General features: G+C 36.7%; 1 protein-coding gene across 1 annotated transcript in view; it reads right to left on the bottom strand.

Moving 5' to 3' along the window:
- TOPAZ1 (testis and ovary specific TOPAZ 1) overlaps positions 1–25,465 on the bottom strand; it is a 90,367-nt gene that overhangs the window by 42,326 nt on the left and 22,576 nt on the right. The window contains exons 6-11 of the mRNA XM_005546821.3: positions 22,570–22,709; positions 20,414–20,499; positions 18,905–19,030; positions 8,036–8,099; positions 2,543–2,694; positions 2,246–2,338 (exon numbers count right to left, since the gene is read on the bottom strand). Coding sequence (XP_005546878.3) covers positions 2,246–2,338; positions 2,543–2,694; positions 8,036–8,099; positions 18,905–19,030; positions 20,414–20,499; positions 22,570–22,709 — 661 coding nt within the window. The remainder of the gene's footprint in view (positions 1–2,245; positions 2,339–2,542; positions 2,695–8,035; positions 8,100–18,904; positions 19,031–20,413; positions 20,500–22,569; positions 22,710–25,465) is intronic.

Here is a 25,465-nt window from a genome sequence, read left to right as displayed (position 1 = left end):
CCTCTTGACCTTGGTTCAAAGGTATTATGACTAGGTCCTCCAATACCTCCATAATACCTCGAAGGTATTATGACTAGCTACCCTGGACTAGGATTTAGAGAGTTAAGAATGACTCAACTGAGTGGTGTTTGAAATTCTCTGAGCAATATTTTTGCTGAGAATTTTCTATGGTTTTATTCTGGTTTTCAGAAAAATTCCCTTTAAGAAATTACTTAAATATCAAAATATATTTTGAATGTTTGAGAGAATGTATGCTTTGTCTCCAGTATAGATCTGAAGGGAGTACTAGGAAGTAAGAATTTGGTGTAGGATAACAAAACAATACCGGGGTAAGTGGAGAAGCTACCTGTTTCAAGGTATAATGTGAGATGCTGTAATTTCGCTGTTAGAACTTACAATTATATATTTTGAGATAGAATTTCTTTTAGTGAAGGATAATAGTAACAAGCTGCTAAGAGATTTTTCCCACCTTTGAACTCCAAGGAAAACGGTCTCAAATTTAGTGGTACTAGGCCCCCTTTGAATGGGTCCTAGAAATGCTACCCTAAGCCATGTTATTAAACAATTTTAACTAAAAACAATTTTGGTAAAAAATCCTGTAAAAATGACTGTTTAAAGTCTGTTCTAAAGATTAGGTTCTAATCCTTAAGCTCTATTAGCTCCTCTAGATTCAGAGCATACTCAATTTTATCTTAAAAGAGGAAAATAGCTCCTCTCCTACACCTACCAATCCACTACCTTAACAAATAGTTTTCCAAACATCATGAAGTAAAGGAGTGGGCATAATGATTTTTTTTACTGTTATGCTCTACAACATTTGAAAGGGTCACTGGTGGTCTAACTGTATTCACTGACCTTGCAGTGACTTTTGACTAAATGAACAAGGCCAACTATAAACAAACCTGCAAAAGAACAAATCAGTTATCTGGTAACTGACATGCTTTAAAAACTCTGCCCTTTAACACTGCTCAAAAACCAGAGTAAATATAAATTGTTTTGTAACACACTAGGTAACAATCTAAGGCAGGACAAAAATAAGATGTTAATTATCTTTTCTCAGTGATATTTATGCTAAATACATGGAGTATGGTACACCAGGATAAAGAGGAGGAAAAGCATTTTTCTCCATGATGATATTATGGTGTTACTACTGAACCCTGAAATAGTCTTAAGAGGGAAATTGATACTGGTTTTAAACAACTTCCAGAAATGATGGTTCCATATTAGCCATGCAAAAATGAAAATCATTGTCTTTGTTAGATATTCTCCACTAAGGGTAATTTTATTTAGACAGTCACTGAGGGGTACATTTTGCAGAAAGTCAAGTTATTCAGTATCAGACAATTTATGGAATCCTTACTGAGATTTTCTACAACCTCTATGGGTTATCAGCAACTTTTTTTGTTTTTTTTCTTTTGAGACGGAGTTTTGCCCCCCTGTTGCCTAGGTTATGGCGCAATCTTGGCTCACTGCAACCTCTGCCCTCCAGCTTCAAGCAATTCTCCTGCCTTAGCCTCCCGAGTAGCTGGGATTACAGGTGTGCACCACCATGCCTGGCTAATTTTTTGTGTGTTTTTAGTAGAGATGGGGTTTTACCATGTTGGTCAGGCTGGTCCTGAACTCCTGACCCTGTGATCTGCCTGCCTTGGCCTCCCTAAGTGCTGGGATTACAGGCATGAGCCACCGTGCCCGGCGATCAGTAACTTTTGATTCAAAACATTTCTAGGCAAGCAATTGTCAAGTTTTATAATGTGAAATCTGAGGTATTCACTCAAATATCTGTTTTTCTGCTAGAGTTCTTCCAATGTTGCTTCTGAAAGAAAACCAGTAGCTTTCCTATCAGGCCTATTCTGAAGTAGATGATTAAGTATCAAATATTAGGAAGTATTTAACAAAAGTTGAATTTTATATTTTTGTCAGTCTTTTTTGGTTTATTTCTGTTGTAAATGATCTCAATTCTTTTAGAGAAAGAAAATTTCATTTAATCATCCTTATCAAGTAGAGATGAAGACAATTCATACATCAAAAAGCAATAATCTGAATGTTTGAAACTAATTTAAGGGGAAGGCTTATCAGCCACTAGAGTATATTTTTATAAACCCTATTTCAAGAGAAAAAGAATACTTCTGGAAATAGAATTCTTTGGCATCCAGAATGTGAATAAAAGGCAGCTCAAGCGTATACATGGAAACAATTATTTTCTTGGTTACTTGCCATCAGAGAATAAAAGAAAATAAAACCATACCTTGCAAAAGATATCAATTAAAGCAGGTACAGCATTCCTTAATTTCATAGTTGCCACATGCTCAAATATGTTTAGTAACATTTTCAGAGAAGGCTGGATAAAACAAAAAAATTACACTCATTTTCAGATCTTCTTTTAGTACACCTTAAATTTCTCAAACTCATTTATGTTGAAAAACACAAGTGGTTTCTAGGAAGTATTCAACAAACACAGAAATTCAACTGCTAAATTCAAATAATGAATAACAGAGAAATTAACATAAAATATTAAAATAACATATATTTTCAGGCTACTTACCAGCATTTTAACCATTATGCTGAGGTTCACTATCTGAAATACTTCTTTCAATAAACAATGTTTGAGTAAAGAATTTAGAAGATCATTTAGCACTTGTAAATCAAAGTATATACCTGGGGGAAACTTTCTGTAGTACTCCATAAATACGTTTACTGAAAATGAAAATATATATACTAATGTCATTTGCTGTGTCAGATATCCGTATTTCTTAAATTCAATAATTTTTCTATATATAAAGATAAAATAATATGAATTCAATGTAAATTCTTGAAAGGTACAGTTCTAGTATTAGAAATAGTGGATGAAAATTAAAGCAAAAGTCAAAATGGCAATAATATTTGAAGTCAACCAAGCATGTTCAGTATGGAGTAACTCATGCGCTGCCTGCAAAGAATAGGTCTAAACTGCCATTCCCATATATCATACTGTCAATATGAACTCCTAGAGAGTCAAGTTCCCAGGCAGTCTTGAGGCAGTAGCCCTGGTACAGATGTGAAGTTGTATAGTTTGGTGATGGACGCAGACTGTTTTGACACATACCCATTCTTGTTGCTTTAAACCCACTAACATGTTGACATTATTTTTAATTTCTCCCTGCCTCGTCATGGATGGGGATATTTTTGATTTCAGTTTGTGATTGTGGAACATTCTACTAAAAATTACAACAACGCTGATTAGTTTTCTTTGAGAAAGTACTTTCTTCATGCCCATCCAAATCCTTAATTTTCTATGTAACATGATGTTTCCAATTTTTCCCCATTGATTTCACTAAAATTATTTAAATTGGGATTCTTTCATTGATCATTTTTTTCTTCATTCCAGAATTTCGCAGGTTAAAATCTGTATGCCTTAACTGCCTTAGTAAAAATACTTTTGGTTTTATTTTGTGTTAATTATTTCTATTAGAAATATTTATTACTAGCTGGATTACCTGGTGTTGTTTGGGAAAGCCAGTAGCTATTGACAAAGTTCAGTGGCACAAGTGAAAAATTAATGTTAAAGTTTTAAAACTTTAATAATATGGTATAATATTCAAATTTCTTGTAAAGCTTTTTTATATACTACAATTATTTTCCCTGAGCATATACAGATAAATTATTGCTGCTATACTTTTGGCAGTATTTATATAGTTGCCTATACAGAAGCAGATCAACTGATAAAATGGTAAACTCAATGTTATTATAGCTTATTAATAAAACTAAATTGCAGACATTCAAAAGCTGCAGTTAATCTATGTTAGCCAGCATGTAAATAGTCTACTAATTGACATGCAACCTTCCTCCTTTGTGTCATTAAGTTATTTATTTTTTTGAGACAGTATCATTCTGTCACCTAGACTGGAGTGCAGTGGCATGATCTTGGCTTACTGCAACCTCTACCTTCCAGGTTCAAGTGACTCTCCTGCCTTAGCCTCCCAAGTAGCTGGGATTACAGGCATGCACCACCATGCCTGGTTAGTTTTTTTTTTTTGCACTTTTAGTAGAGACAGCATTTGACCATGTGGGCCAGGCTGGTCTTGAACTTCTGACCTCAGGTGATCTGCCTGCCTCGGCCTCCCAAAGTGCTGGAATTATAGATATGAGTCACCGCGCCTGGCCTCATTAAGTTATTTTTAAACTGTTAATATATTTTCTGCATTGAAAATAATGATCCTCTCAGCTGGGCGTGGTGGCTCACGCCTGTAATTCCAGCACTTTGGGAGGCTGAGGTGGGTGGATCACCTGAGGTCAAGAGTTTGAGACCAGCCTGGCCAACATGGTGAAACCTTGTCTCTGCTAAAAATAAAAAAATTAGCCGGGTATGGTGGCGCAGGCCTGTAGTCACAGCTACTCAGGGAGACTGAGGCAGGAGAATCGCGTGAACTCAGGAGACGGAGGTTGCAGTGAGCCAAGATCGTGCCACTGTACTCCAGCCTGGGCGACAGTGGGAGACTCCTTCTCAAAAAAACAAAAACGAATAATGATACCTTCTTGTTAAACTGTTGGGTGGAAACTGAACATTTTTAATACGTTTTGACACAAACTGCTGTATTGTCTTTTATTTTATTTATTTATTTTTGAGACATGGTCTTGCTCTGTCACCCAGGGCTGGAGTGCAGTGTTATGATCTTGGCTCACTGCAACCTCTGCCTCCTGGGCTCAAGCGATCTTCCCACCTCAGCCTCCCGAGTAGTTGGGACTATAGGCGTGCACCACCATGCCTGGCTAATTTTTAAAATATATTTTTGTAGAGATGGGGTTTTACCATTTTGCCCAGGCCGGTCTAAACTCCTGGACTCAAGCAATTCACCCACCTCAGGCTCCCAGAGTGCTGAGATTACAGGTGTGAGCCACTGCACCCGGCCTACATTGCTTTCTTAAAACGTTTGTCAATTCATAATGCTACTTTACCAATTATTCACCAGAATCAGGTACTTTTACTCCTTTCTTTGGTTAGGAATGCACAATTCTAGTGAATCATTAACCACTGGAATTTCCTCTTGAAATGTTTCTAATTTTCAAAAGAAGAAACAATATTAATGTCTTTCTAAATAGCTGATTGGACTCATTATTCTTATATATTGGAATATTTTTGTATATTACCAGTGGTAAATCTAAAATATTGAAGATAATAGCTTTTTAGTTCAAATTTATGTGATCAAATTTATATCTTTTATACTCCCTTTGAGTAAACCACAGAAATCGTCATCTTTCTAAAAATCTGATTTAAAAGACTTTTTTTCTACTGAATTGCTAATTGCTGTACTTCATTGATTCATTCTGGTATATGCTAAATGCGTTGTTTTAAAATGTTTTTGGCCATAAAACTTCTGGAAAGGGAAATTTTATGTGGAAATTCAAATATAAAACAGATAAAACAGGACCTATAGTTTTACTCTTAGGTATATACCCGAAAGAACTGAAAGCAAGGACTCAAGTAGATACTTGTATGCCAAAGTTCACGGCAACATTACTTTAATACCCAAAAGGAAAAAACAACCAAGTGTCCATCAACAAATGAATATATAAACAAAATTTGGTATATTCATACAACAGGATATCAGCCTTAAAAAGGAAGAAAATTCTGATACATGTTATAATATGGATAAACCTTGAGGACACTATGCTAAGTGAAATAATCCAGACACAAAAGGACAAATATTGTGTAATTTTACTTATATGAAATACCTAGAATAGACAAATGCATAGGGCCAGAAAGTAGATTAGAGGTTATCAAGGGCTGAGAATGAGGGTAATGAGGAGTTATTGTTTAATGCATACAGCGTTTCTGTTTGGGATGAGAAAGTTCTAGGAATGGATAATGGTGATGGTTACACATAACGAATGTACTTAATATGGCAGTGAATTGTACACTTAAAAATGTTTAAAATAGTAAATTTTATGTATATTTTATCATATACATACTCCCAAAATGTCCAAGACAGACGGTGGAAATGTTCTAGATTAAAGGAGGCTAATCTGATGCACACCTGATCCTGGACTGGATCCTAAACTAGAGGGAAAAATGCTACAAAAGGCCATCATCGGGTCAAGTGACAAAATTTGAATATAAGTAATAGATTAGACAAAACTATTGTACTCATGTTAAATTTACTAATGTGGATAAATGTGCCATGGTTATATAAAAGTATAGCCTGTTTTTCAGAAATATGCATTAAAGTATTTGGTGGTAAAGGGCCATGATATGTGCAACTTAACTTCAAGTGGTTCAGGGAAAAACGTGTGTGTGTGAATGGCCATGCACATATGTGCACATGTGTATATACACACATATATGGAAGGAAGGAGTGAACAAATGAAAATGATAAAGGATATGACTATTGTTTGTATTATTTCTATTTTCACAGATTTTTGTAAATTTAAAATTTCTAAATGGAAACTTAAAATTTAAAAACTTCTCAAAAGAATTTTATGTGGAAATTTAAATATAAAATAGATAAACAAGAAACTATGGTTAAACAGGGAGTTGGGGGGGGTCCAATGACTCAGCTCCCTCCCCTTGTGCACCAAAATGGTTCCTGAGGCCTCTCTGTAGAGCCTGAGTAGCTAAATCCATAACTTATTTATACCAGTGGTATTCAGAGCCTCTTTAAGTTGCTATCTAGTTATCTTATCATTTTCAAAGTGATTCCTCTTGTCTCAAATCCTATGGTCTTTGTAAACACTAAACCCCTCATATATATCAGGTCTATTCTGAGCTATCTATTATTTCCCACTAAGTTTTTATTTTTAAACCAAAAAATTTCCACAGGTTCTTGACAACTTTCTACATTTATTCTTTGCTACAGGCTCTTATTTTTGTTCTCTATTCATTGTTTTAAAGCAAAATTCAGATGGATTTTTCCTGTAGCCATGTTGGATCTTTATACAGTCAGACTTATATTTTTGGGAGTTCTGCATCTTTTTCACAACATCCTCTTTTCTTCCACATCTCATGTTATGGGATTATTTCTGGAATTTAAAATTTCATCCATATCTAACCTATGAAACTATATAGGTTAGATATGGATAAATCCCTCAGGTTACCAGTATACTCCCATATAGGTACCTATTACTTCACCTTAACTGCTACTTCTTTGTTACAGTTACATTAAGTTCAGACTAGCAATTCCATGAGGTGTTTCCTCTAATCCTTGGGGAGATGATATCACCAACAAAACAAAACAATAAACCTGTCAGAGACTTTGTTTTTAGCAGAATGAGATCTCAAGCAGAAATATATGAAGTGAAAGTGCTCTATTACCACATCTACTATGTGGCTTTGGTGGTTGTGTCAGGGTGACAAATACAAATAAATTAAGCATGGTCTCTGTCCTATTGCAGCTCACTATTAGTATGGGGAGAAGGTGGCAAAGAATGGGATGGGGTTGTGGAATCAGATAAGGGCCTAATAGAGGAGGTAATCCTATTTCCTATGACCTAGCCTTGAAGGCCAAATAGCCAATCCTATTTCCTATGACCTAGCCTTGAAGGCCGAATAGCCTTTCCTTTGCCATGAGGAAATGGGATGGAACTAGAGGCATCCCTAACAGAGAGAAGTGGTAATAGTAGCCTTGAAGTTTGAACACAGCCTGGTATGTATAGGGAACTGCACAGAACTCACTGGATGGTACACTGGCTACAAGAGGTAAATGTAAAAAGAGAAGAAGGAAGAAGAAATAGGAAAGAGTCAGCTTCTGAAAAGTCCCTTTAGATAGAGTTAAAGACTAATTAACAATACCATTTTCTCCATCTTACACTTGTAAATAAAATTTGTAAGTCATGAAAATATTAGTGTGTAAGGGAATTACAGTATTAGGTAGATTTTTTTTTATTAACCAAAATATCTCATTTATTTTCAATCCTCTCTTAGGCCAACAGAGCCACTCTTGGGTAAGGCATTCCGTTTTCAAACTTACAAATTACTGAATTTACTTTTAAACTATTTTCAAACAATAGCACATTACTTAATATCCACACATTAATAGCTTTATACGAATTATTTGTTTCATACCTGCACGCTGTAGCAAACACAGTTCATTGATATTTATATATTTCTTAAACACATCCATGCAAACCTGCAAAAGTCATGAAAAATGTAAAATTACCTTTTTTTTAAATATTCTGTAAGAACTATACACATTTCAATCCTATCTTTTTGCTTATATTGAAATTTTTAAATGATCTCAAAGGATTGGAATAAAGAAGCTGATGTTTGGTTAACTCACAGATTTGAAGTACATATTTAATTCATTACAAAAATCTTATGTTATTTTATAAATAACCATTTCCCGGTGCAAGGATAAACACACTGACCAATGTATTAGAGAGCCCAGAAACAGACCCACTCATATACAGTCAGCTGATTTATAACATGGTATCATTGTAGTGTAGTGGGGAAAAGATGGTCTTTTTGATAAACGGTAATGTGTCACCTGAAGATCCACATGGGAAAAAACTGTATCTTGATTCTCTTCTTATATCATAAACAAAAATCAATTCTAGATGATTTGATTCTGCAAAAGGTAAAACAAACTTTTAAAGGAAAAACGTAGGAGAACATCTTCATGATCTTGGTAAAGATCTTCAATAGGATGCAAAAAGTTAATAGCACAAAAGAAAACTGAAAAATTGGACTATAAAAATGAAGAAATTCTATTTCTCAAAAGATACTTTTAAGAGGGTGAAAAGGAGTTTCTGACTACCATAGCATTGCGGTGGGTATTAAATGCCTGAAGACCTGGCCTTGGACCACCCATTTCAGTGGAGAAGGGATGGCATGGTGAGCCAAATGGATGAATGCATTTCAGTGAGATTTTGCTAAAAGGTAGAAGAAAATGCATTTGCTTAGTTTGTCTTACACAGAGAAAGAATCTCAGCAGGATCAAAACCTACTAGTGGAGTTAGAGAGGCTCCCTAATATAAAGAAAGTGTAAATGACAGACTCCCAGTGGCCCACACTCTGGCTGAAAACTCCTATAATCCTAGCCATGACAGAGTCCCTTGGCCTTTGTGGGTCCTGAGACTAATATAGGGGGGTTGCCTGGAAAAGCACTGCTCCAGAGAGGAAGAGCTCATGCTGAGTCCCACAAACTACTAAGTCCTAAGTAGCTGCTAAAAGAGCTGCTAATTAACAACACCCTGGTGCCATGTTGGGAGCCCAGCCCCCACAGATTGTGCCCTGCCCTGGTGCCGAGTGAAAAATCCCTGGAGCCCCACTGACATTCCTGGCCTGCAGCTGCAGCTGCTGTGGCTGTGGGAGCCAATAGCAGTGACCCAGCCACACCCCCAGCAGAAAGATGGCTACACATTTTCACATACCAGAAGGACAAATTCTATTGTTTGCAACCATCACTGCTGTGGACTGCTAAAACAACTTTTGAAAAAGAACAGGCTGGCCGGGCGCGGTGGCTCAAGCCTGTAATCCCAGCACTTTGGGAGGCCGAGACGGGCGGATCACGAGGTCAGATCGAGACCATCCTGGTTAACATGGTGAAACCCCGTCTCTAATAAAAAAAAATACAAAAAACTAGCCGGGCGAGGTGGCGGACGCCTGTAGTCCCAGCTACTCGGGAGGCTGAGGCAGGAGAATGGCGTGAACCCGGGAGGCGGAGCTTGCAGTGAGCTGAGATCCGGCCACTGCACTCCACCCTGGGTGACAGCATGAGACTCCGTCTCAAAAAAAAAAAAAAAAAAAAAGAAAAAGAACAGGCTGCGTACAGTAGCTCACGCCTGTAATCTCAGCACTTTGGAAGGCCAAGACGGGTGGATTGCTTGAGTCTAGGTGTTAGAGACCAGCCTGGGCAACATGGTGAAACCCCATCTCTACTAAAAATAGAAAAATTAGCTGGGCATGGTGACATGTGCCTGTAGTCCCAGCTGCTTGGGAGGCTGAGGTGGGAGGATCACCCGAGCCCAGGAGGCAGAAGTTGCAGCGAGCTGAGATCACACCACTGCACTCCAGCCTGGGCAACAGAGAAAGACCCTGTCTCAAAAAAAAAAAAAAAAAAAAAAGGAAAGGAAAAAAAAAAAGCATCTAGTCACTTATAAAGAAATCTCCATCAGACTAACAGTGGATTTCTCAGCAGAAACCTTACAGACCAGGAGAGAATAGGATGATGCATCTAAAGTATGCTAAAAGAAAATATGGATATTAATTGATATTATACTCAGCAAAGTTAGCCTTCATAAATAAAGAGAAAGTCTTTCCCAGAAAAGCAAAAGCTGAGGGAGTTCATCAGCACTATACCAGCCCTACAAGAAACGCTTAAGGGAATCCTACACCTAGAAGTGAAAAGAATGATATCTACCATCATGCAAACATAAACACCACTGATAAAGCAGAGCATACAAACAAGAAAGAGAAAAGAATAAAATGTTAGCACTACAGATAAGCAGTAAGAGAGAAAGAAAGAAACAAAGGATATACAAAACAGCCAGATATCAATTAATAAGATGACAGGAATAAGCCCTTACATGTCAATAATAACCTTGAATGTAAAGGAATTAAACTTTCCACTTAAAAGATATAGATTGGCTAAATGGATTAAACATGATCCAATGATATGCTCCTTACCAGAAACTCATCTCACCTGTAAAGACACATTAGATTGAAAGTAAAGGGATGGAAAAAGCGATTCCATGCAAACAAAAGCCAAAAGCAAGCAGGAGCAGCTATACTTATCAGATAAAACAGACTTTAAGTAAAAAAATAACAAAAAAGATAAAGTCTTTATTTAAAGACAAATGTATCAATTCAGCAACAGGATATAACAACTTAAAATACATGCATCTATCAATGCAGCACCCAGACACATAAAGCAAATATTATTAGATCTAAAGGGAGGGACAGACTCCAATACAATAATAGTTGGAGACTTAAACACCCTACTCTTAGCATTAGACAGAACATCTAGACAGAAAACTAACAAAGAAACACTAGATTCAAACTGCACATTAAATCAAAGGACCTAACAGACATTTACAGAACATTTCATCCAACAGCTACAGAACACACATTCTTTTCATCAGCACATGAACATTTTTTAGACCATATGTTAGAATACAAAACGAATCAGCAATTAAAAAAATCAAAATCATATCAAGTATCTTCTCAGATACAATAAAATAGAACTAGAAATCAATAACAAGAGGAACTCTGGAAACTGCAAATACATGGAAACTAAACAACATGCTCCTGAATGACCATCAGGTCAAGAAAGAAATTGAGAAGAAAATGCAAAAATTTCTTGAAGCAATGAGAAAACAAAATACCAAAATATATGAGATACAGCAACAACTATTCTAGAAGGGAAGTTTATAGCATTAAACACCTATGTTAAAAAAGTAGAAAGATTTCAAATAATCACTCTAACAATGCATCTCAAGAAACTAGAAAAGCAAGAACAAACCAAACCCAAAACTAGTAGAAGGAAAGAAATAAGATCAGAGTGGGGCTAAACAAAATAGAGACAAAAAAAGAAAAAACAAAAGGAGGGTCAACACAATGAAAACTTGTTTTCTCAAAATGATAAACAAAATTGATAAACTGCTAGCTAGACTAATCAAGATAAAGAAAAGACCCAAATAAACAAAATCTGAAATGAAAATGCAGACTTTACAATGGATACTATGGAAATATAAAAAGATCATCAGAGACTATTATGAACAACTAACTATACATGAAAAAGTAGAAAATCTAGAGGAAATGGATAAATTCCTGGACACATACAACCTACTGAGATTGAATTAGGAAGAAACAGAAAACCTGAACAGATCAAAAACAAGTAATGAGATTGCATCTTTAATGAAAACTCTGAACAAAAAAAAAAGTCCAGGACCAGATGACTTCACTGCTGAATTCCAAACTTTCGAAGAAGAACTAATACCAATTTTCCTCAAACTATTCCAAAAAATGGAAGAGAAAGGAATGGTCCCTAACTCATTCTATGACGCCAGCATTACTCTGATAACAAAACCAGACAAGGCTACAACAACAGTAAAAACTATAGGTCAATAGCCCTGATAAACACAGACTCAAAAATTCTCAACAAAATATTAGCAAACCGAATCTAGCAGTACATAAAAAAAAATACATCATGATCAAGTTGGATTTATTCTAGGAATGTAAGTTTGGCACAACACACACAAATAAATAAACATGATACATCACATTAACAGAATGAAGGACAAAAACCACATGGTCATCTCAATAAATGCAGAAAAAGCATTTAATAAAATTCAATATCCTTCATGATAAAAACCTCAATAAACTAGGCATAGGAGGAATATACCTCAATATAATAAAGGTCATTGTATTATTAGGTCATTCTTGCATTGCTATAAAGAAATATCTGAGACTGGGTAATTTATAAAGAAAAGATGTTTAATTGGCCCATGGTTCTGCAGGCTTTACAGGAAGCACGGTGCTGGCATCTGCTCATTTTCTAGGGAGGCCTAAGAAAGTTTACAATCATCGCAGAAGGTGAAGGTGGAGCAGACACATCACATGGTGAAAGCAGGAACAAGAGAGCAAAAGAGAGTGGAGCGGAAGGTGCCACACACTTTTAAATGACCAGATCTCATGAGAACTCACTACAGTGAAGAAAGCACCACGACATGAAGGATCCATCCTCATCACCCAAACATCTCCCACCAGGCCCCACCTCCAGGATTGCAGATTACAATTCAATGTGAGATTTGGGCAGGGACAAATATCCAAACTCTCTCAGCCATATAAGGCAAACCTGCAGCTAACGTCATACTGAATGACCAAGACAAGGATGCCTACTTTCACCAATCCTATTCAACATAGTACCAGAAGTCCTGGCCAGAGCAAACAGGAAAGAGAAAGAAATAAAAGGCATCCAAGTTAGAGAAGTCAAATTGTCACTCTTTGCTACTGATATGATTTTATATTTAAAAATAACTAAAGAATACACCAGAAAACTCTTCGATCTGATTAATAAATCAGTAAAGTTGCAGGATACAAAATCAAAACACAAAAATTAACAGTGTTTCTATATACCAATAAGGAAATAGCTGAGAGAGAAATCAAGAAGGTATTCCCAATTATAAAAGTTACAAAAAAAACCTAGGAATAAATTTACCCAAGGAGGTAAAAGATCTCTACAAGGAAAACCACAAGGCACTGACGAAAGAGACTGAAGAGGACATTAATAATGATTTTTGACAAAGGCACCAAGAACATACATTAAGAAAAGGACCCTCTTCAATAAGTGGTGCTGGGAAAATTAAGATATCCATATCCAGAAGAATGAAACTGAATCCCTATCTCTCACCATACACAAAATCAACTCAAGATGGATTAAAACTTAACACCTAAAACCATAGGAGAAAACATAGGGGAGATACTACAGGACATTGGTCTAGGCAAAGATTTTATGGCGAAAGCTACAAAAGCACAGACAACAAAACAAAAAACAAGACAAATGGGACTATATTAAACCAAAAAGCTTCTGCACAGCAAACAGAGTGAAGAGAACCTGTTGAATGAAAGAAAATATCTGCAAACTATTCATGTGACAGAGGACTAATATCCAGAATATACAAGGAACTCAAACAATTCAACAGTAAAAAAGCAAATAATCTCATTAAAAAGTGGGCAAATGACATGAACAGACATTTCTCAAGAGAAGACATACAAATGGCTAACAGGTATATGAAAGAATGCTCAACATTACCATGTATCAGGGAAACGCAAATCTAAACTACAGTAAGATATTACCTTACCCCAGTTAGAGTGCCTATTACTAAGAAGACAGAAAATAACAAATGTTGGTGAGGATGCAGAGAAAAAGAACTCTTATACACTGTTGGTAGGAATGTAAATTAGTGCAGCCTCTGTGGAAAACAGTATGGAGATTTCTTAAAAAACTAAAACTACCATATGATCCAGCACTCCCACTACTGGGTATTTATCCAAAGAAAAAAAAATCAGTAAATTAAAGGGATACCTGTACTCACATGTTTATTCCAGCACTATTCACAATAGCAAAGATGGAATTAACCCAAGTGTCCATCAATAGATCAATGAATAAAGAAAATGTGGTATATACACACAATGGAATATTATTTGGTCATAAAAAATAATGAAATCATGTAGTCTGCAGCAATATGGATGAACTGGAGGTCATTACGTTAAGTGGTAATAAGCAGGCACAAAGACACATACACCATATTCTCACTTTTATGTGGGAGCCAAAAAAGTTGATTTCATTGAGGTAGATAGTAGAATGATAGATTCAGAGGCTGGGAAGAATGTGTAGATAGGAGGGGGAAAAAGAGTGGTTGGTCAAATAGTATAAACATACAGTTAGAAGGTATAAGTTCTAATGTTTGATAGCAGTGTAGGATGACTACAGTTAGCAACAATGTACTGTGTATTTCAAAGTAGCTAGAAGAGAGAATTTGAAATGTTCCCAACATATAGAAATGTTAAACACTCAAGGTGATGGATACACCAAATACCCTGACTTGATTGATCATTTTTTAAAATCTTGATTCACAATATTTTACATATTTATGGGGTATATATGATATTTTGTTATATCTATACATGTAAACCATGTGGATGTATAACAATAAATTTTACATATTTATGGGGTATATGATGTTTCACTACATGCATAGATGTATAAAAATCACACACATGGATGTAACAAAATGTCACATATACCCCATAAATATGTAAAATATTATGAATCAAGAGCAATTTAAAAAAAAAAACAACCTACTAGTGGAGGTACAAAATAAGAACTGCCATCTCTCACTTAAAAGAATTAAAGGTGGCTGGGTGTGGTGGCTCATGCCTGTAATCCCAGCACTTTGGGAGGCCAAGGTGGGTGGATCACCTGAGGTTGGGAGTTCAAGACCAGCCTGACCAACATGAAGAAACCCTGTCTCTACTAAGAATACAAAATTAGCCAGGCGTGTTGGCGCACGCCTGTAATCCCAGCCATTCGGGAGGCTGAGGCAGGAGAATCGTTTGAACACAGGAGGCTGAGGTTACAGTGAGCTGAAATTGTGCCACTGCACTCCTGGGCAACAAGAACTCCGTCTAAAAAAAAAAAAAAAATTAAAGTCTTTACTTCCATTTCAGGGCTTAGCATTGCGCCTGGCATGTTGTAAATATTCAATAAATGGTAGTCATTATTATGTTTATTTTACTTAAATTCTTTTTGATTCTCATTTTCTTTTCTTTCGTTTCTTTTTTTTGCTTTTGTTTTTGTTTTTTGAGAGGGAGTCTTGCTCTGTCACCTAGGCTGGAGTGCAGTGGTGCAGACTCGCCTCACTGCAACCTCCACCTCCTGGGTTCAAGCAATACTCCTGCCTCAACCTCCCAAATAGCTAGGTGCCCGCCACCATGCCCAGCTAATTTTTGTATTTTAGTAGAGATGGGGTTTCACTTTGTAGGTCAAGCTGGTCTCCAACTCCTGACCTCAAATGATCTGCCCGCCTCAGCCTCCCAAAGTGCTGGGATTACAGGCCTGAGTCACCGTGCCTCGCCAAAAAAAAAGACAGGGTTTCACAATGTTGGCCAGGCTGGTCTTGAACTCCTGACCTCAGGTGATCCACCCACCTGGGCCTCCCAAAGTGGTGGGATTACAGGCATGAGCCACCGCGCCCGGCCTCTCATTTTCATCATCAACAAAATGAGGATTAAATCAGTTAATATATGTAAAGCACTTGAAACAGAATCTGGCATATATGGTAAGTGTTGACTATTATTCTTTCACCCATGAATATCTTTTTATTTTTTCTATGAAGCTTCTTCTGATTTTACTTGTTTGGATTAATAATTTGCCTACCTGTATTCTGCTCATATTTTATAACACATCCTTTATATTAAATAACATTGATTTGTTTGCTTGTGTGTCTCTCTGCCAAATGGGGTTCTCGATAGCTGGGACCTATCTTACTTATCTTAGTGGTCTTAGTGCATAGTCTTTTCTTGCCACATATTATTGTGGCTTTGAGCTGGGTTTTAAAGGATGAAGAGGATGGTGTGATTGGAGCACGGCGGGTGGTACATCAGTGGGAACTGAAATTTGACAAATATACTGACATGTGATTGTAAGTTGTTGAATGTCAAACTAAATAATTTGAATTTATTTTGTATACAGAAGGGAGGCATTTTTTTTATTATTGACCAGATTAATTCCATATTTTAGGAAGATAATTCTAAATGTGGAATAGAGAATATAGTGTAAAGAGGAAAAGAGATTGAAAACAAAAAGAAGATGTAAGAAACTCTGGCTCTTGCTGTATTAGAGAGTTATTATTTTAGTAGAGGTCTTCTAGAATATAGCCTTTTACCATCATGCAACCTTTTCAGCCTTATCACAGAAAGGCTTCAGTGTGTCCCTGCTAACTTTGTTTTGACTTCTGTTAAAAGAAAAACTTCAGAAAAAATAAATTTAATAGAGTTTATCTGAGCATTAAAAGATTCATGAATGGGGAAGCACCACAAACTAGAGAGGTTCAGAGAGCTCTGTTTTAACAGTGTGAACAGTGGGATTTCTTACAGACTGAATGTGGAAACAAAGTTGAGAAATTACTTGAAAGGCTATAGCTAGGTGTTTGCCTTATCTGGGCACAATCTGCTGGTAAATTCCTTGTTAGAGGATAGTTGTTGGTTTCGTTAAGATTAAGTTCTGATAACCTATAGATTGGGAGAAAATATTTGCAAGCCATACATTTGATAAGGGGTTAGTATCTAAAATATATAAATAATTCAAATAACTTAGAAAGAACAGAAGTAATCCAATTTAAAAATGGGCAAGGGAGGCTGGGTGTGGTGGCTCACGCCTGTCATCCCAGCACTTTGGGAGGCCAAAGCGGGCAGATCATGAGGTCAGGAGATGGAGACCATCCTGGCCAACATGGTGAAACCCCGTCTCTACTAAAAATACAAAAATTAGCCAGGTGTGGTGGCGCAGGCCTGCAGTCCCAGCTACTCAGGAGGCGGAGGCAGGATAATTGCTTGAACCCAGGAGGCAGAGGCTGCAGTGAGCCGAGATTGTGCCACTGCACTGCAGCCTGGGCAACAGAGCAAGACTCTGTCCCCAAAAAAAAAAAAAAACAGGGGGTGGGGGGGCAAGAGAGCTGAACAAACATTCCTCAAAAGAAGATACATAAATGGCAAATGTACGAAAAAAGGCTCAACATCATGAATCAGAGAAATGCAAATTATAAACCTCAGTGACATATTGCCTGACATCTGTCAGAATGGCTATTATCAAAAAGACAAATGATAACAAGTGCTGGTGAAGATGTGGAGAAAAGGGAATCTTTGAATACTGTTGGTGGCAATGTAAATTAGTATAGCCATTATGGAAAACTGTACGGTCATTCCTCAAAAAACTAAAAATAGAATTGCCATATGATCTAGCATCTCACTTCTGTGTATTTACCCAAAAGATTTGAAATCAGTATGTTGAAGAGATGTCTGCACTTCCATGTTCATTGCAGCACTATTCACAACAGCCAAGGTATGGAATCAACCTAAGTGTCCATCAATGGATGAATGGATTAAGAAAATGTGGTATATATACACAATGAAATACTATTCAGCCTTAAAAAAAGAAAGAAGTTTTGTCACTGTAACACAGAAAGACTGGAGAACATGCTAACTGAAATAAGCCAAGTACAGAAAGACAAATGCCATATATGTTCTCATTTACATATGGAATCTAAAACTCAAAGGAGCAGAGAGTAGAACAGTAGTTACCAGAGGACAGGTGTGAAGGGTGGTAAGGGGAATGGGGAGATGATGGTCAAAGAGTACCAAGCCTCAATTAAACAGGAAGAAAAAGTTTTTTTTCTTTGATATCTACTGCATGGTGTGGTGACTATAGCAAATAATAATGTACATTTCATAATTGCTAAGAGTAAATTTCAAATGTTCTCACCACAAAAAAAGATAGTATCCTAGGTGACAGATATGTTAATTAGCTTGATTTAATTATTCCATATCATATTCATAAATCAAAACATCACACTGTACCCTATAAATAAACTATAGTTTTCAACTTGTAATTTTAAATTAAAAATTAAAAAAACAAAATACAAAAGGTGAAAAGGCAACTTCTAAAGTAGTAAATGATTTTATATATATAGATATACATACACACACACACAACTGAGAACTTGTATACAGATTATATGATCAATTATTGTAGACAGAGAAGAAAAAGAATCCCACAGAATATAGGGAAAATATCAGTATACTTCCAAATACAGCATATCCTACTAATGCCCAATAAACATTCTGAAAAGTGCTCAACTTCATCAATCATCAGGGAAGGTATCACTACCCACCCGCCAGAATGGCTAAATGCAAAAGGCATTAATATCAAGAGCTGGTAAGGATGTGAAACAACCAGAATTCTCAGACATTGCTGGTAGGAGTGTAATTTGGTAAAACTCCTCTGGAAAACTGTTCGGCTGTTATCTACTAAGGCTGAATATATGTAGGCCCTATGACACAGCACTTCCAGTTTTAAGTATAACCTATCATAATGTATACATATGTTCACCAAAAGACATGCAGAACACTGATAGCATCACAACTGTAATATCCAAATCTGCTCCACCCAATATTCCATTTTGATATACTCACAAAATGGAATATTAACTATTATACGACAATGAGAAACATCTGCAATAGGTGTTTGTTCAAAAATATTGAGCAAAAGAAGATAGACAAAAGAATACACATATGATTCCTTTATTATATAAAGAACAAAAGCAGGCAAAACTCACATCAATGCTATTAGGAGTCAATGAAAATCTAAATTAAAATGCACGACTGAGATAGCTATTAAAACAATCTCTACTTTAAAGACTTTATATGTTTTACCTTTTCATCCCCTTGTTCAGGCACATGAGCAAACTTGCACAGTGGTCGCTCACAGCCACGTAACGTATTAAAATGAAATTTGCAATATTTATAGGGTATCATCAACCCTAGGGACTTCTGGAACACCTAGAAAATTAGAAAGATTCACTTTCTGTATTAACTGTAAAGCATCCAGTATAGTTAAGCAAGACAGCATTTGAAGCAACACAAATAACATATACCCCAAAGAGTATCAAGATAACTTGTTTGCTAATTTGATAAGAAAAAATAAAACTTCAAACAATTTATATTTTCAAAAATAATTTAAAAATCATTTCAGAGTGATTTGTCTGGATTTTAAAAAATTTATCTTTGTGTAAAATATTCCATCAAGGTTATTCTCTTTTATGTCTCTTTTTTTTTTTCACCAATGACAGATATTTATTGAGCACTCTTTCTGTGGAAGGCACCCTCTAGAAATTTATCATCTATTAGAGGGATGAAATACAGATGACAGAAAAACAACTACAAGACAGTATATTATAAGTGGTATGGAAAATGGCACTTCATAATTCTCATTTTTTAAGACTGTTTTTTTGGAGCAGGTATAGGTTCACAGAAAAATTAAGGAACAGAAATATCCCACGGACTCCCAGCCCCCACATATTTTACATAACTAAATGTACACATTCCTCCTCCCTTTTATATACCTGTCTCTATTTTACAAAAAGTTAATTCTATTATAATATGCACTATATTTCAGATGCATTTATTAGAACCAAAATTCTCCTTAGTTTTTCTGGTTAATAGAACAAGGCAAATGAGAGTTAAAACTTTTTACAACAAACTTTCCCCATAAACTGCTTTATATCAGCAGCTTTCTCTGTCATCACAGAAAACTATTCAGCCTGTTTTTTCTGTTTTGGATGTTCTCCCTCTGCTGTTTTCAACCTCTTATGCTATTTGTTAATATCTTCTAAGTCACTACTTATTTTCTACCTCTTACCACAAACCTCTATTCAAAATCCATATAATATCTGGAACTGCTTAAAAAATGATGATAGGCTGGGCACGGTGGCTCACACCTGTAATCCCAGCACTTTGGGAGGCCAAGGAAGGAGGATCACGAGGACAGGAGTTAGAGACTAGCCTGGCCAACATGGCGAAACCCCGTCTCTACTAAAAATACAAAACTTAGCCAGGTGTGGTGGTGGGCGCCTATAATCCCAGCTACTCGAGAGGCTGAGGCAGGAGAATCTTGAGGCTGAGGCTCAAACCCAGGAGGCGGAGGTTGCAGTGAGCCGAGATCATGCCATTGTACTCTAGCCTGATGACAAGAGCAAGATTCCGTCTCAATATATATATATGGAAATAAAACCCAAAGGTCCAAAGTATTGGTTTTATGAAATTATTTTTTTAAGGGGAGGGTAAAAGAGGGAGTGGAGGAAAGTGAGGAAGAGGAAGGAGGAGAAGGAGGAGGAGGGGGAAGACAAAGAGACAGATTATTACTTTTTTAAAAAGTAGACTTACCCCCACATTTTTTTCCCTCTTAAATATTTCACAAGTTTCAGGATTCTGCAGCTTTAGGACAGAATGTTTTCCCAGAAATCTGAAATCTAGAAATGATTTAGAGTGACATTACACACCAATATGTTACAATTTATTTTCTTCATAACAATGAAATAGATGATCACTACTATCTGCTTTAAAGTTTCACTTTGAAATATTCATGTTCAATTCACAGACTGTGCTGCCATGTGTGTTCCTGTGAAATATAGTGTGATTTACATCTTAGGTGCCTTCAAGTATTTCTAGACCTGAATTTAAAATTTTAAACTCACTATAAGCTGCAGACAACTTTCTTAAAAACCTCACATAGCAGCATTGGGCACTGTATTCAAATGATATATCTCTAAGTTAAATAGACAAATATTATACACAATGAACATTTCTAAGGGAAGAAAACTAATGACAAATCCAGGTGCGATGTACTGAACTGTGTTCCCACAAAATTCACATGTTGAAGCCCTAACCCTCAATATGACTATATTTGGAGATAGGGTGTTTATAGAAGTTAATAAGGTTAAATGAGGTTATAAAGGTGGGGTCCTGAATCAATGGAATTAATGTCCTTATACGAATAGGCGCCAGCCTGGTGTGGTGGCTTACACCTGTAATCTCAGCACTTTGGGAGGCCCAGGTGGGCAGACTGCCTGAGGTCGGGAGTTTGAGACCAGCCTGGCCAACATGGTGAAACCCATCTCTACTAAAAATACAAAATTTAGCCAGGCACGGTGGTGTGCGCCTGTAATCCCAGCTACTCGGGAGGCTGAGGCAGGAGAATCACTTGAACCTGGGAGGTGGAGGTTGTAGTGAGCCAAGATCACACCATTGCACTCCAGCCTGGGCTACAGAGTGAGACTCTGTCTTAAAAAAAAAAAAAAAAAAAAAAAAAAAAAGAATAGGCACCACAGAGCTTACACTCTTTCCTTGCACACACCAAGGAAAAGTTATGTGAGGACTTAGCAAGAAGGTAGCCATCTGCAAGCCAGAAACAGAGCCCTCATCAGAAAATGAACCCTTCTAGAACCTTAGTCTTGAACTTCTAGCACTGTACAAAATAAATTTCTGTTGTTTGAGACCTTTAATCTGTGGCATTTTATTATGGCAGCCCAAGCAAACTAATACACCAGGCATCATATCCCTTAATGTTGGTCTTTTAAAAAGAGAACTAGGGCATTTAAAAATGTTCTTTTCTAAAGATAAAAATAACAAATAAAAATAAAAGTATTTTTAATTTTAAATCATTTATTTTTTACTTTGGCAGCATCCAGCTATAATCTGAAACAAGCTGAAGTTTTTGCTGCATAGCTTCACAGTAATTTGCATTATGAAAACTGTAAGACTTTTTAAGATAAAACACATGACCATCATGAGCTTGCTGTTACAGTATACAACACGAGGCAGCATGAAGTCAGTACTGGGTAGGTACAGAAAAGTTAGGTGTGTGTGCTATACAACGTGATTTTATAGATTCTAAATTCATCCTTTAATGTAGTCTGTTTTGTTCAAAGTACTGTTAATTATCAAAAAACTGACACAAGTTCTAAAATACATATACAAATACACTCTATCAAAATATATTTTAGATACAATCTGTAATTTACTCATACTACCACTATCACATAAATACAGATATTTCACACATTGTTCCATCAAAAGTACTAAGTAGGCTGGGCGTGGTAGCTCAAACCTGTAATTTCAGCACTTTGGGAGACTGAGGTGGGCAGATTACGAGGTCAGGAGTTCAAGACCAGCCTGGCCAACAAAGTGAAACCCCGTCTCTACTAAAAATACAAAAAATTAGCCGGGCATGGCAGTGGATGCCTGTAATCCCAGCTACTCAGGAGGCTGAGGCAGGAGAATCGCTTGAACCTGGGGAGGTACAGGTTGCAGTGAGCTGTGATCGTGCCACTGCACTCTAGCCTGGGCAACAGTGTGAGACTCTGTCTCAAAAAAAAAAAAAAAAAAAAGTACTAAGTAAAGGTGCACAGACTTTCTAATTTTAACATATTTTACATGTTTCCATTTTTCTTTTTTAATCATCTTTTGTTTTTGGTAGAAAAATCTCCTAGTTTCTATATGACCAAAAGCCAACAGGATTTCATTAAGAAAACAAATAGTACCATTCATCCAGGTATTCAGTATTGTGTCTTCTTGATGACCACTTAGATTCAAAGGAGGTACTAATAAGCACAGAGGTTTCGGGACTGGTGCTGCAAACTGACATTCGCCAACCATAATGTCGGCATTTCTAGAATCTTTGCTGTGTGAAAGGAAAAACTAACATCAGAATTTAAATGTATTTTTAAACATTAAAGTAATCCTTTGCAGATATTTCTTTTTAAAAAAAGTTTTTATTTTTATTTTTTTACAAATTGAAGGACTGTGGCAACCCTGAGTCGAGCAAGTCTAACTGGTGCCATTTTTCTAACAGCATATGCTCACTTACGTCTCTGTGTCACATTTTGGTAATTCTCACAATATTTCAAATTTTTTCATTATTATTTTATCTGTTATGGTGATTCGTGATCAGTGATCAATGTTACTACTGATATTGTTTCAGAGCACCATGAAAACTAAGCCCTTATAAGAGGGTGCACTTAATCAATGAATGATGTGTGTGTTCTGACTGCAACACCAACTGGCTGTTCCCCTATCTCTCTCCCTCTCCTTAGGCCTCCCCATTTCCTGAGACAAAACCATATTGAAATTAGACCAGTTAATGACCCTACAATGTCCCCTAAGTAGTCAAGTGAAAGGAGGGCTCTCACATCTCTTACTTTAAATCAAAAGCTAGAAATGATTAAGCTTAGTGAGGAAGGCATGTTGATGAACAAGATAGGCCAAAAGGTAGGCCTCTTGTACCAAATAGTTAACCAAGCTGTCAATGTAAAGGAAAAGTTCTTCAAGGAAATTCAAAGTGCTACTCCAGTGAACATGTGAATGAAAAGAAAGTGAAACAGCCTTATTGCGGAAATGGAGAAAGTTTGAGTGATCTAGATGGAAGATCAAACCAGTCCCTAATACAGAGCAAGACCCTAACTCTCTTCAATTCTGTGAGGGCTGTGAGAGATAAGAAAGTTACAGAAGTATGAAGCTAGCAGAATTGGTTCACGAGGTTTGATGAAACAAGCCATCTCTGTAACATAGAAGTGCAAGGTCAAACAGGAAGTGCTAATGGAAAAGTTGTAGCAAGTTATCCAGAAGATCCAGCTAAGATAACTGATGAAGGAAGCTACAACAAACTGATTTTCAACATAGACAAAACTGCCTTATACTGGAAGAAGATACCATCTAGGACTTTCATAGCTAAAGAAAAGTTAATGCCTGCCTTCAAAGATTCAACAAATAGACTGGCTCTCTCCTGTTAAGGGATAATGCAGCTGGCAACTTTAACCATTTCAAAAATCATAGGGCCCTTAAGAATTATGTTAAATCTATTCTTTCTGTGCTCTATAAATGAAACATCAAAGCCTGTACAACAGCACATCTGTTTAAAGCATGGTTTACTGAATATTTTAAGCCTACTATTGAGATCTATTGCTCAAAAAAGATTCCTTTCAAAATATCACTGCTCATTGACAATGTATTTTGTCACCCAAGAACTCTGCCAGACATGCTCAAGGAGATGAATATTGTGTTTTTTTGTTTGTTTGTTTTTTGAGAAGGAGTCTTGCTCTGTTGCCCAGGCTGGAGTGCAGTGGCATGATCTCAGCTCACTGCAACCTCTGCCTCCCGGGTTCAAGCAATTCTCTGCCTCAGCCTCCTCAGTCGCTAGGATTGCAAGCGCCTGCCACCACGCCTGGCTAATTTTGGTATTTTTAGTAGAGGTGGGGTTTCACCATCTTGGCCAGGCTGGTGCTGAACTCCTGACCTCGTGATCCACCCACCTTGGCCTCCCAAATTGCTGGGATTACAGGCGTGAGCCACCACGCTCAGCCTGAATGTTGTTTTTATGCCTGCTAACACAACATCTATTCTGCAATCTATGAATCAAGAAGCAATTTTGACTTTCAAGTCTTATTATTTAAGAAATACATTTAATTAGGCTCTATCTGCCATGGATAGTGATTTCTCTGATAGATCTTGGCAAAGTAAATTGAAAACCTAGAAAGAACTCACCATTCTAGGTGCCATTAAAACCATTTGTGATTTAAAAGAGGAGGTCAACATATCAACATTAGCAGTCTGGAGGAAGTTGATTCCAACCCTCAGAGATGATTTTCAGGGTTTAAATACTTTAGTGGTAGAAGTCACTGCAAATGTGGAGGACACAGCAAGAAAACTAGAACTAGCAGTGGAGCCTAAAGTTGTAACTGAATTGCTGCAATCTCATTATAAAACTTGAATGGATGAAGAGTTGCTTCTTATGGATGAGCAAAGAAAGTGGTTTCTTGAGATGAAATCTACTACTGATGAAGCCATGAACATTGTTTAAGTGGCAAAGGACTCAGAATATCACACAAACTAGCTGATAAAGCAGAGGTAGAGTTTGAGAGGATTGAATCCGAATTTGAAAGAAGTTCTATTGTTGGTAAAATGCTATCAAACAGCATCACATGCCACAGAGAAATCTTTTGTGAAAAGAACTGTCAACTGATGCAGCAAACTGCATTGTTGTCTTATTTTAAGAAACTGCCACAGCCACCTCAACCTTCAACCTTCACTCCAATCTTCAACCACCCTATTCAGTAAGCAGCCATCAACATCCAGGCAATTATGACTCACTGAAGGCTCAGATGATGTAAGAACTTTTTGGCAATAAAGTATTTTTAAATGAAGGTGTGTACATTTTTTTAAAGACATAATGCTATTGCACACTTAATAGACTATAGTGTAAGCATAACCTTTCTACGCACTGGGAAACAAAAAAATTCATATGACTCATTTTATTGCAATATTTGCTTTACAGCAGTAGTCTGAACTCAAACCTGCAATACCTCCAAGGTATACCTGTATATATTACAATTCTTTAACATCTCTAATAGGTTGTTCCTGCCTTCTTAACTAGAAAACCAG

This window comes from Macaca fascicularis, chromosome 2 (assembly GCF_037993035.2).
Source record: "Macaca fascicularis isolate 582-1 chromosome 2, T2T-MFA8v1.1".
NCBI lineage: Eukaryota > Metazoa > Chordata > Mammalia > Primates > Cercopithecidae > Macaca > Macaca fascicularis.
This window is presented reverse-complemented; position numbering and strand designations above follow the sequence as displayed.